The 12412-nt window shown below is 41.8% G+C and overlaps 1 protein-coding gene across 1 annotated transcript; it reads left to right on the top strand.

Annotated features, from left to right (window-relative positions):
- Positions 1 to 14: 14 nt before the first annotated feature.
- LOC106588481 (palmitoyl-protein thioesterase 1) lies at positions 15 to 12219 on the top strand. The gene is made up of 10 exons (XM_014177571.3): positions 15 to 121; positions 698 to 823; positions 993 to 1102; positions 10334 to 10461; positions 10744 to 10814; positions 10916 to 11018; positions 11200 to 11290; positions 11430 to 11528; positions 11635 to 11706; positions 11811 to 12219. Exons 2-10 carry the CDS (start codon positions 706 to 708, stop codon positions 11931 to 11933), a joined length of 915 nt encoding a protein of 304 aa, XP_014033046.1. The 5' UTR covers positions 15 to 121; positions 698 to 705; the 3' UTR covers positions 11934 to 12219.
- The last annotated feature ends 193 nt before the right edge of the window (positions 12220 to 12412 follow it).

The following is a 12412-nucleotide window of genomic DNA, read 5'->3' as shown; positions in this document are numbered from 1 at the left end:
TCAAAAGTAATGTACACAGCGCGCGATATGCTGCTCCGTATGATGTGGAAGTCGATGATTTTTCTCAAGTTTCTTCCTGGTAGCTAGCATGTCATGTGACAAACTGTGGCGATTCTGAAAAGTAAGTAGTAGTTTATTTCTCTGTTTCAGATTGAGTGTTTATTGTTCAGCAAATGTGTATAGTTTCGATATTCAGTGAAACACGACTAGCAAGAAATGTAGACAGGTATCTATGTCTGATCAAGCAACTATCAAGATAGGAAAATAACGTCGCTAGCTAACATTAGTTTCCCACATTTGGTAAGCTAGCGTAGCGTGCTAGCTAACGTTAACTGGTTTGTTATAGAATAAAGGCACCCCCCAAACTTGGCTTTGATTTTGGGAAGCTCTCGTAGCCATATTCCATGATTTTGACAACATGGAAAACCCTATCAAACAAGAATCACAGCATTAAAGGCACACTCTGCCAGTCCTTGCATTCATAATGACTATGTCTGCATCTGAGAGATTACGTTTCCCCAGCCCCATCGCACAGTTTACCAAACAAAATGCCAGGGCCAGGCTGTTGAAATTACATATTGTGCCTTTTAACACCGCTAATAGCCCACCCACTTTCCTGTTGTATCACATGACTGATTACATAGATTGACTTTGCATGAGTTCACTTACCTTCTGGTCCTCTTTATATTGATTTCAGGGTTCAAGATGACCACACTTCTCCGCATGCTCCTGGGGGCTGGCCCCCTGCTGTCACTACTTGTCCTCAACCTGGTACATGGATCTGACAATGCCACCCTCCCATTGGTTATGTGGCATGGAATGGGTAAGCACATAGATGCATAATACTAGAACATTATGTTTTCACATACAGCAATGGCATTTCTCAGTTTGGCAGAATGGGCCACTACCTATATTTGCCTGTGGCCCTTAGATAAGTCATGCTATGTCAGATAGTGTATATAGACCCTGTTCTTGTTTCTGTTTGTACACAGGAGACAGCTGTTGCAACCCTCTCAGCATGGGCTCCATAAAGAAGATGATCGAGGAAGCAATCCCTGGCATTGACGTCCTGTCCCTGATGATTGGCAAGACTGTCATTCAGGTACTTTCCACTCTCCTTGAACCTATCTCTGTGGCAGGGCTAGCGCCAAAACAAATCAGTTGGACGGGCATTTGATTTCCATAGGCAGGCTAGTTTTTTCGGACGGACCTCCTATGTGATTGGTGAAAGACCAGTTTCAAATTTGATGAAGCTTCCAATTTACCCTACCATTTCTACCGATCTGTGTGCCAGTTATGATTATTTTTATATGGGCATTTTTGTGGAACAGTCATATTTCTATAATGTTTTTGTTTCTCAAAATCAATCGTCGCGTAGTTAATCACCAATTTGTAAGTCGCTCTGGATAAGAGCGTCTGCTAAATGACGTAAATGTAAATGTTAATCATAGAAATCAGAATTAAAATGATAAAAATCTCAAAGTTAAAATTCAACTAATGCAAGAGCTGTATGGACACATTGATACACCGTGAGCCATTGGCAGCTGAAGAAATGAGCGCATGGAACTCAGAGATAGCCTGTTGTTCAATGCAGCAGTAGGCATGTAACTCCCATTGTCAACTAAGTAAAATAAAACCTAAAGCAAACATATAAAAACAGTAGGATATATCCTGATATTCAGGTTCTTTCAATCGCATTCGAATCAAATCAAATCAAATTTTATTTGTCACATACACATGGTTAGCAGATGTTAATGCGAGTGTAGCGAAATGCTTGTGCTTCTAGTTCCGACAATGCCGTAATAACCAACGAGTAATCTAACCTAACAATTTCACAACAACTACCTTATACACACAAGTGTAAAGGAATGAACAATATGTACATAAAAATATATGAATGAGTGATGGTATAGAACGGCATAGGCAAGATGCAGTGGATGGTATTGAGTACAGTATATACATATGAGATGAGTAATGTAGGGTATGTAAACATATAAAAGTGACATTGTTTAAAGTTGTTAGTTACACATGTATTACATCAAGATGGCAAGATGCAGTAGATGGTATAGAGTACAGTATATACATATGAGGTGAGTAATGTAGGGTATGTAAACATTATATGAAGTGACATTGTTTAAAGTGGCTAGTGATACATAAATCAAGATGGCAAGATGCAGTAGATGGTATAGAGTACAGTATATACATATGAGGTGAGTAATGTAGGGTATGTAAACATTATATGAAGTGGCAATGTTTAAAGTGGCTAGTGATACATTTTTCATAAATGTTTACATTATTAAAGTGGGTGGAGTTGAGTCAGTATGTTGGCAGCAGCCACTCAATATTAGTGATGGCTGTTTAACAGTCTGATGGCCTTGAGATAGAAGCTGTTTTTCAGTCTCTCGGTTCCTGCTTTGATGCACCTGTACTGACCTCGCCTTCTGGATGATAGTGGGGTGAACAGGCAGTGGCTCGGGTGGTTGTTGTCCTTAATGATTTTTTTGTCCTTCCTGTGACATCGGGTGGTGTAGGTGTCCTGGAGGGAAGGTAGTTTGCCCCCGGTGATATGTTGTGCAAACCTCACCACCCTCTGGAGAGCCTTGTGGTTGAGGGCGGAGCAGTTGCTGTACCAGGCGGTGATGCAGCCCGACAGGATGCTCTCGATTGTGCATCTGTAAGAGTTTGTGAGTGCTTTTGGTGACAAGCCGAATTTCTTCAGCCTCCTGAGGTTGAAGAGGCGCTGCTGCACCTTCTTCACCAAGCTGTCTGTGTGGGTGGACCATTTCAGTTTGTCCGTGATGTGTACGCCGAGGAACTTAAAACTTACTACCCTCTCCACTACTGTCCTGTCAATGTGGATAGGGGGGTGCTCCCTCTGCTGTTTCCTGAAGTCCACGATCATCTCCTTTGTTTTGTTGACGTTGTGTGTGAGGTTATTTTCCTGACACCACACTCCGAGGGCCCTCACCTCCTCCCTGTAGGCCGTCTCGTCGTTGTTGGTAATCAAGCCTAAGCATTAATCTCTGTACTCCGCCTGTCCGCCTCTCTTTCCGTCTGTCTTGACTTGAGCTATAGCTAGTGAAGATTTTTCAAATACTGTGAAGGAACTATTATCATTCCCAATGGCTCAACAAACAAAAAAAAGGACGATTTATGCAATGTGGACCGGAGGCTGCGTACGAAGGGTGTGATGCAATTGCGGAGCCGCCGGAGGCCAAATCGAGCTCCATAAGCAGGGATTTTAACTTGTCTTTGCAAGGCCTAGTAGAATTTTGGCAGTCAAGAACATAGCCTTGCTGAAATCCTCCCCCATTCTAATTTCCTTAATTTTGTGACTAAATTCAAATACTTTCTATGGCACACAGAGTCAAAAACTTTCTATAGAACAAACTTCACGTCAGGATAGGCAACCGAAATGAATAATTCATGTATGTCTGTTATATTAAACATAGAGGAGGGAGTAAAATGTAGGCAAGCAATAAACATTTCAGAACAACTACTAGTCGAATAAGACATGGGAGAGATGATGAATTTTGGCAAAGAGATTTATTTATAGACTAATACACTTGAAACAAATAGCAAAACCGAAAACTGCAGACATGACTAGTGCCTCGACCGCGATCAAACCAACATATAAAATGAAACGCAGCCTAACGTGATCAGAAATCTCAACTAGCAAGCAAGTCACAGCAATGAAGAATTGAGTGCGTGCGCGTTCACGCGTGGGGGGGTTTGGCAGGGGGAGCTTTTCAGCACAACATCGTTCCTCAAGTTATAATGCGTTAGTTGCTTACTGGACCCTGGCAATCTGTGTGAAATATTAACTAGCTAACAAACTAACCACTATCTATTAACTAATGTTTTCCCTCTACAGTATGTGGTTCATTTTCAGAATGAGAGAATTAGGTGAAAATGAGGCATTGCTTGTTAAACAAGTGGATTCAGGGATCAAGTGTATCTGAAGATGGGCCTGGCTTAAGCTGGATGCTACTATAGAGGTGAAAGGAACACCACACACTTTCCCTCTTTCTCACTTTTGCTGGCACATTGTAGAACAGATGTCCACAAGCAGAAAGTGTACAATGTAATCATGTGCAGTGTAGGCCAAAGATATTATTTTTGCTGTGTTGAACTGTGTGTGTGAGTAAGGAGGGATTATGTTTTTTTTACTCATTGAACATTATTTTTGCATACATGTAGTCTTGTGCACTTGATCGGTGTCTATAGTGGCCTCTATAATAGAGCAAAAATAGAATGCCTGTTTGTTTCATTCTATTTCTACTTTAAGATGTTTTTTTCCCAAGTGCAATATTTGTGTCTGTTGTCACAAGCGTTCTATTATAAAGGCTGTCATGGTCACAAGCGTTCTATTATAAAGGCTGTCATGGTCACAAGCGTTCTATTATAAAGGCTGTCATGGTCACAAGCGTTCTATTATAAAGGCTGTCATGGTCACAAGCGTTCTAATATAAAGGCTGTCATGGGAACAAGCGTTGTATTGTAAAGGCTGTCATGGTAACAAGCGTTCTATTATAAAGGCTGTCATGGGAACAAGCGTTGTATTGTAAAGGCTGTCATGGTAACAAGCGTTGTATTGTAAAGGCTGTCATGGGAACAAGCGTTCTATTATAAAGGCTGTCATGGTCACAAGCGTTCTATTATAAAGGCTGTCATGGTCACAAGCGTTCTATTATAAAGGCTGTCATGGTAACAAGCATTCTATTATAAAGGCTGTCATGGTCACAAGCGTTCTATTATAAAGGCTGTCATGGTCACAAGCGTTCTATTATAAAGGCTGTCATGGTCACAAGCATTCTATTATAAAGGCTGTCATGGTCACAAGCGTTCTATTATAAAGGCTGTCATGGCTAACTGCAATATTAGTGTAGTTTTGTTCTCAAGACTTGAGTGTCATTTGCAGTAAAGTCTAGGCAACAAATTACATTGGATTGCTTTCTTTACATTTTTTTAGCTGTGAGTTAGTTTCACATGAACCACTTTTTATTTTACACACAGAGACTGATCATGTAGGTCATATTCTTTGTTGTTTAATTAGTTAACCTGCATTTCCCCCTAGCAGGGATTTTTTTTGCATGTTTCAGTGCAACAAAAAAAAGAAAGTCACCTGTTTGCATCCCTGCATAAGGCTAGCTTGACTTGCTATAACATTAGAGAAACATGTTGAGGAAAAAGTAACTAAACAAAACATGCTTTATTATCACCCGAAACAATATATTTATCCTGTCTTGGATGTCAACCCCAATACATGTTCATGCCATTGTCTGCATTACAGTTAAAAACAGCTTTGACTACCATGACCTATTTCTGTATGCTAGCAATGCTACCAGTTTATGCGAATGGGAGTTAGCATTTTAAAGTCACATTTTCTAAACCTGAAAAGGGACAACTCCTAAATATTATGCAGCGAAATCCAAATCGGATTTTAGTAAACACTTTGTGGGCCTGTTACAATACATCAATCATGACGGATTTGACAAACATCCACATTTTTAGTTCAGATTTGTTGAATGTGCGCTAATCCAGCATCCTCCTAATCTCCACGGTCTGCATTCCATTGACCTCTTTACCACATCTATACCCATTACCTCCCCGATCTTTTTCCAGGAGTTCAAACTCATTTTAGTGTCCTTGAAATCCCTACACTTGGTATCATAAAGATGTATTTTATTTGTGAACTTGATCTGATAGTCTTTCGTCAAAGTTATCCAGGAAGTGGTCTTCTTCTTCTATAGTATTATGGCGGTCCGCAAACAAACGTTAGAGGTGCATGCCGCCGCCTACTGTACAATCTATTATACTTGGCGATACAAAAAAGGAAAAAAAGAAGAGAAACAAACCCCACGTCATTCCACTATTTGTGCCCTATCTAATCCTACACCAGGCTAACGGCCTGGGAGGACAGAAAACCCCTGTAACTCTTCTGCAGTAAAATCTCGTAATCCAAAGTACTTCTCTGCAGCTGCCACCACATCTGTTTTCTGTGACTTACGTTCCATTTCTGCGGTACAGTTGATAACCATGGCTATGAATGCTAAGAAATCAACATTACTGAAACAAATATTATTCCAATCACTCTCTATTGGCCTCGGCCTACTCACAGGAATCCTCTCAGGATCCCTCGCCTTGTACACATCTTACTCTACTAAACTCTTCACTGCTTCAGCATACGACACCTTCTGTACCACTCTGATCCTGGCCACCTCAATCTGTCTTTCTCTCCCCGGATACTTCTGATCACCATGGGTACCCTTAATTAAAGAGGTGTCTGGTGAGTGAAAGGCAGGTTGAGAATGCCAGGGTCAGAGTAGTGCAGAAGGTGTTTTTATGCTGAGGCAGTGAAGAGAGTAGTAGAAGATGGGTCCACAAGATTCGGACCCCTTGACTTGTTTCACATTTTGTTATGTGACAGCCATCTTCTAAAATAGATTTTTTAAATGTATCAATCTACACACAACACCCCATAATGACAAAGCGAGAACAGGTTTTTAATAATGTATGCAAATTTATTAAAATTAAAAAACATACCTTATTTACATAAGACCCTTTGCTATGATAGCTAAGGTGCATCCTGTTTCCATTGATCATCCTGGAGATGTTTCTACAACTTGATTGGAGTCTCCTGTGGTAAATTCAATTGATTCAACATGATTTGGAAAGGCACACACCTGTCTGTGTAAGGTCCCACAGTTGGCAGTGCATGTCAGAGCAAAAACCAAGCCATGAGGTCGAAGGAATAGTCTGTAGAGCACCGAGACAGGATTGTGTCGAGGCACAGAAGGGTACCAAAAAATGTCTGCAGCATGAAGGTCCCCAAGAACACTGTGGCCTACATCATTCTTAAATGGAAAAAGTTTGGAACCACCAAGACTCTTCCTAGAACTGGCTGCCCGGCCAAACTGAGCAATCGGGGGAGAAGGGCGTTTGTCAGGGAGGTGACCAAGAACCCCTTCATGGTAGGGTGGCCAGACGGAAGCCACTCCTCAGTAAAAGTTATATGACAGCCCGCTTGGAGTATGCCTAAAGGACTCTGACCATGAGAAACAAGATTCTCTGGTCTGATGAATCCAAGATTGGTCTCTTTGGCATGAATGCCAAGCATCACGTCTGGAGGAAACCTGGCACTATCTTTACGGTGAAGCATGGTGGTGACAGCATCGTGCTGTGGGGATTTTTTTCAGTGGCAGGGACTGAGGGGAAAGATGAACAGTGCAAAGTACAGAGAGATCCTTAATGAAAACTTGCTCCAGAGCGCTCAGGACCTCAGACTGGGGTGAAGGTTCACCTTCCAAAAGGACAATGGCCCTAAACACACAGCCAAGTCAACGCAGGAGTGGCTTCGGGACAAGTCTATGAATGTCCTTGAGTGGCCCAGCCAGAGCCTGGACTTGAATCCGATCGAACATCTCTGGAGAGACCTGAAAATAGCTGTGCAGCGACGCTCCCCATCCAAACTGACAGAGCTTGAGAGGATCTGCGGAGAAGAATGGGAGAAACTCCAAATACAGGTGTGCCAAGCTTGTAGCGTCATACCCAAGGAGACTCAAGGCTGTAATCACTGCCAAAGGTGCTTCAACAAAGTACTGAGTACAGGGTCTGAATACTTATGTAAATGTGATATTTCATCCAATTTTTTATTTGCTACATTTTCTAAAAACCTGTTTTTGCTTTGTCATTATGAGGTATTGTGTGTAGGTTGATGAGGGGAATAAATAATTTTAATTAATTTAAGAATAAGCCTGTAATGTAACAAAATGTGGAAAAAGTCAAAGGGTCTGAATACTTTCTGAATGCACTGTATGTATGTAATTGGGAATTGATCATTATAAACAATCAATGGGCAAACAATTCACACAATGAAATGTGCAAGAATTGGCGGGAGACAGCTGTGCGCATTCTAGAGAACTAAGTACCTGCTTTTTGAACAAGACGCGCCATCGTCCGAACAGTGTACTGTGCACCTGGCAACTTTGCTTTACTCTTCAAGAGGCTGAAACCTGAGATCTGTATATAATGATGAGATGCTCATGTCTCCGCCCTAACAATGGGAGTCGTCCCAAAGGCGGGAAGGCAGGCGACAAGCTTAAGTCTGCATATTATGCCCATAGAAACGCATTAGGCTTATTTTGGACAGATTTTCGCAAATAGTGAACCCTCTTACTCTCTGCTGAAACTTTCTCACCGGAGAAAGCATCCGAGTTAGCGAAACAGCGCCCCTCTGTCTTAATATATGTAGCCCATGTATCTGATGCTGTTTGGCCAGAAATAGTATGACATGCCATACTCTTTTGGTCCAGACAGTATCAGATACAGTTGAAGTCAGAAGTTTACATACAGTTAGGTTTGAGTCATTAAAACTCGTTTTTCAACCACTCCACAAATTTCTTGTTAACAAACTATAGTTTTGGCAAGTCGGTTAGGACATCTACTTTGTGCATGACAGAAGTAATTTTTCCAACAATTGTTTACAGACAGATTATTTCACTTATAATTCACTGTATCACAATTCTAGTGGGTCAGAAGTTTACATACACTAAGTTGACTGTGCCTTTAAAGAGCTTGGAAATTCCAGAAAATTATGTCATGGCAAGACCTCAGAAAAACAATTGTAGGCCTCCACAAGTCTGGTTCATCCTTGGGAGAAAACGCCTGAAGGTACCACGTTCATCTGTACAAACAATAGTACGCAAGTATAAACACCATGGGACCACGCAGCCGTCATACCACTCAGGAAGGCAATGCATTCTGTCTCCTAGAGAGGAACGTACTTTGGTGCGAAAAGCGCAAATCAATCCCAGAACAACAGCAAATGACCTTGTGAAGATGCTGGAGGAAAGACGTACAAAAGTGTGTGTGTGTGTATATATATATATATATATATATATATATATATATATATATATATACACACACACACACACACAGTAAAACGAGTCCTATATTGACATAACCTGAAAGTCCGCTCAGCAAGGAAGAAGCCACTGCTCCAAAACCGCCATAAAAAAAGCCAGACTACGTTTTGCAACTGCACATGGGGACAAAGATCGTACTTTTTGGATAAATGTCCTCTTGTCTGATGAAACACAAATAGAACTGTTTGGCCATAATGACCACCGTTATGTTTGGAGGAAAAAGTGGGAAGCTTGCAAGCCGAAGAACACCATCCCAACCGTGAAGCACGGGGGTGGCAGCCTCATGTTGTGGGGGTGCTTTGCTGCAGGAGGGACTGGTGCACTTCACAAAATAGATGGCATCATGAGGGAGGAAAATTATGTGGATATATTGAAGCAACATCTCAAGACATCAGTCAGGAAGTTAAAGCTTGGTTGCAAATGGGTCTTCCAAATGGACAATGACCCCAAGCATACTTCCAAAGTTGTGGCAAAATGGTCTAAGGACAACAAAGTCAAGGTATTGGAGTGGCCATCACAAAGCCCTGACCTCAATCCTATAGAAAATTTGTGGGCAGAACTGAAAAAGTGTGTGCGAGCAAGGAGGCCTATAAACCTGACTCAATTACACCAGCTTTGTCAGGAGGAATGGGCCAAAATTCACCCAACTTGTTGTGGGCTACACAAAACGTTTGACCCCAGTTAAACAATTTATAGGCAATGCTACCAAATGCTAATTTTGTGTATGTAAACTTCTGACCCACTAGGAATGTGATGAAAGAAATAAGAACTGAAATAAATAATTTTCTCTACTATTATTCTGACATTTTACATTCTTAAAATAAGGTGGTGATCCTAACTGACCTAAGACAATTTTTACTAGGATTAAATGAAAGGAATTGTGAAAAACTGAGTTTAAATGTATTTGGCTAAGGTCTATGTAAACTTCCGACTTCAACTGTACATGGTCTACACATACTGAGACAGAGTGGCGCTGTTTTGCTCGCTCGGATGCTTTTTCTGTGATTGAAGCGTCTTCTGTTGGCGCACATCTCGGTCAAAAAAATGATAATTATTTAGAGTGGCAAGGAGGTACGGTAAGGTGGGCCAGGCCCCCTAAGGCCTGTCCATAACTCCGGCCCTGCTCAGTGGTGGACAGTCATAACTTGCAGTGACCGGTGTGGATGCTTGCCTTTGCTCCAGACAAGCAGTAACGCACACGTTCCTACTAATGAAAGCTTTGATTGAAGTCGATTAGTAGAATCAAGTGTGTTACTGCTTCGTTGCTGCGACGCTTGCACTCACCGGCCCTTTGTAGGGTAAAATAGCTCACCGCTGACCTGTTTTCTGAAATGTGGTTTTCCTGTTTGCCAACTTTGTTACGTACCCAACATGAACTTCCTTGCCTCATATCTACCCCTCAGGACACAGAGAATGGTTTCTTCATGGATGTCAACGAGCAGGTGTCCATGGTGTGCAGCCAGCTGGCCCAGGATCCCAAGCTGAAGGATGGCTACAATGCCATGGGCTTTTCCCAGGGAGGGCAGTTCCTGTAAGTGTCTCTGGATCCGTACTCACAAAGCCTCTCAGAATGTTTTTTTAATAGAATGTTAGAGATTGGGAAGGGCCACTCCGGTTCTGGAGAGCTGCAGTACACTTTGACACCTATTCAACCAATGTAGTTAAATCAGGTGTCTTATAGCTGAGGTGGAACAAAAGCCTGCGACGACTCCGGTCCGCAAGGAGTTGCCCATCCCTGGTAAGAGGAGGAATATACATTAGACAAGAAGCTGTCATTCTCAGTTCTTCACCTTTCCACCTCTTTTCCCCCAAGGAGGGCAGTGGCGCAGCGCTGTCCATCTCCTCCAATGAAAACCCTGATCTCTGTTGGGGGACAACAACAAGGTAACGGCACCATGGCAACAGTGCCTTGTCACTATTCAGCAACATTGTTTTTCATTCACTTCCTGACAGTTTTGTAATGATTCTATTCTCCACATTCACAGGGGTGTATGGTCTCCCTAGATGCCCTGGAGAGAGCTCCCATATCTGTGACTGGATTCGCAAGAAACTCAACTCAGGAGCCTACACCGATACTGTGCAAAAACAGTGAGTGTAGGTTTACAACTCAGAAGGAAATTGTTTTGTTTGAGACAAGTCAGCAATATCCAGATTAACAGTATGACATAGTTACTGTACGTTTTTGAGAGGATGCGCAAAGAAAAGACAAAGTGCTTTGTGTATTGTGGCTGTTATCTAGTGGTACATTTGGAATCCTTGTCTTTATCAGCTTGGTGCAGGCACAGTACTGGCACGACCCACTGAATGACGACCTGTACAAAAAACACAGCCTCTTCCTGGCTGATGTCAATCAGGAGCGGGTTAGTATGGTGCTCATTTTCAGAATCAGACGTTATTTGATTGTTCATACAGTGCTGTTTGTCTTAATTATTCTCCTGAGAACTCTCCATAACTGTATTCCAATTTAATTCAAATTATCTGCTGCATTTCACCTCACAGGTGGTGAACGAGACTTACAAGAAGAACCTCCAACTGCTGGACAAGTTTGTGATGGTCAAGTTCTTGCAGGACAGCGTTGTTGATCCAGTTGACACAGAGGTAAATACTGGACACATCCTCTCTTGATGTACTGTCATCCTCCTACACTGGAATTACTGATGCTAATGAACAAGATGTTTTTTCATTTGCAATCTGTTTGTTGTAGTGGTTTGGTTTTCTGAAAACGGGTCAGGCGAAAGAGACCGAGACCCTTCAGGAGAGTGTTCTCTATCGAGAGGTAAAACCATCACGTTTACGCATCTTCAAACAGACATGTATTTCCATCTATTTGAATAATATAGATTGTAGTTTGTTATATTGATGAATGGTATCGGTTTTAAGGATCGTCTGGGACTGGCAGCGATGGAGGCAGCTGGGAAGCTGGATTTCCTGGCCACAGAAGGAGATCACCTCCAGTTCACCGATGAGTGGTTCAATGCCAAACTAGTTCCTTACCTGCGCTAAATACACCTAGCTAGCTACACTGACATTTCAGTTGACGTACGCACACACACTACTGTTGCACTGATCATTCCTATCATATCGATACCATCCTGCTGTTTAAATCGAATAATACACTTTATGGTTTTAAAAACAGTTTTACCCAGTTAACGTACTACCATCGAGAAATAAAGTTAGTGTCAGTTGGTTCTCAGAGATGCATGAGTCTAATTTGGAGATATCTATTCAAGTTTAAATGTAGGATCATTTGTTTAGCACTGTATTTTGGAATAAAAATGAATTATAAAAAGTGTGGTGGGTGTTTCTTTGCCAGTAGTGTGATGGTAAATAACATGGAACTAATGATATGTTAGGAAATCACTGGTTCTGAACTGAGCTAATTACCAAGCGCTCCTTGTGAAAAATAGCACGTCTTCCCAGATAGAACAAAACATAAGGGCTCGTCCTGCTCTTACTGTCTGGTCAGCCAATAAAGTTTCTTT

Source organism: Salmo salar, chromosome 27, assembly GCF_965601325.2.
Source record: "Salmo salar chromosome 27, fSalSal1, whole genome shotgun sequence".
In the NCBI taxonomy this organism is placed as follows: Eukaryota; Metazoa; Chordata; class Actinopteri; order Salmoniformes; family Salmonidae; genus Salmo; species Salmo salar.
Note: the sequence above shows the minus strand (reverse complement) of the source record. Positions and strands in the feature narration are given on the sequence as shown.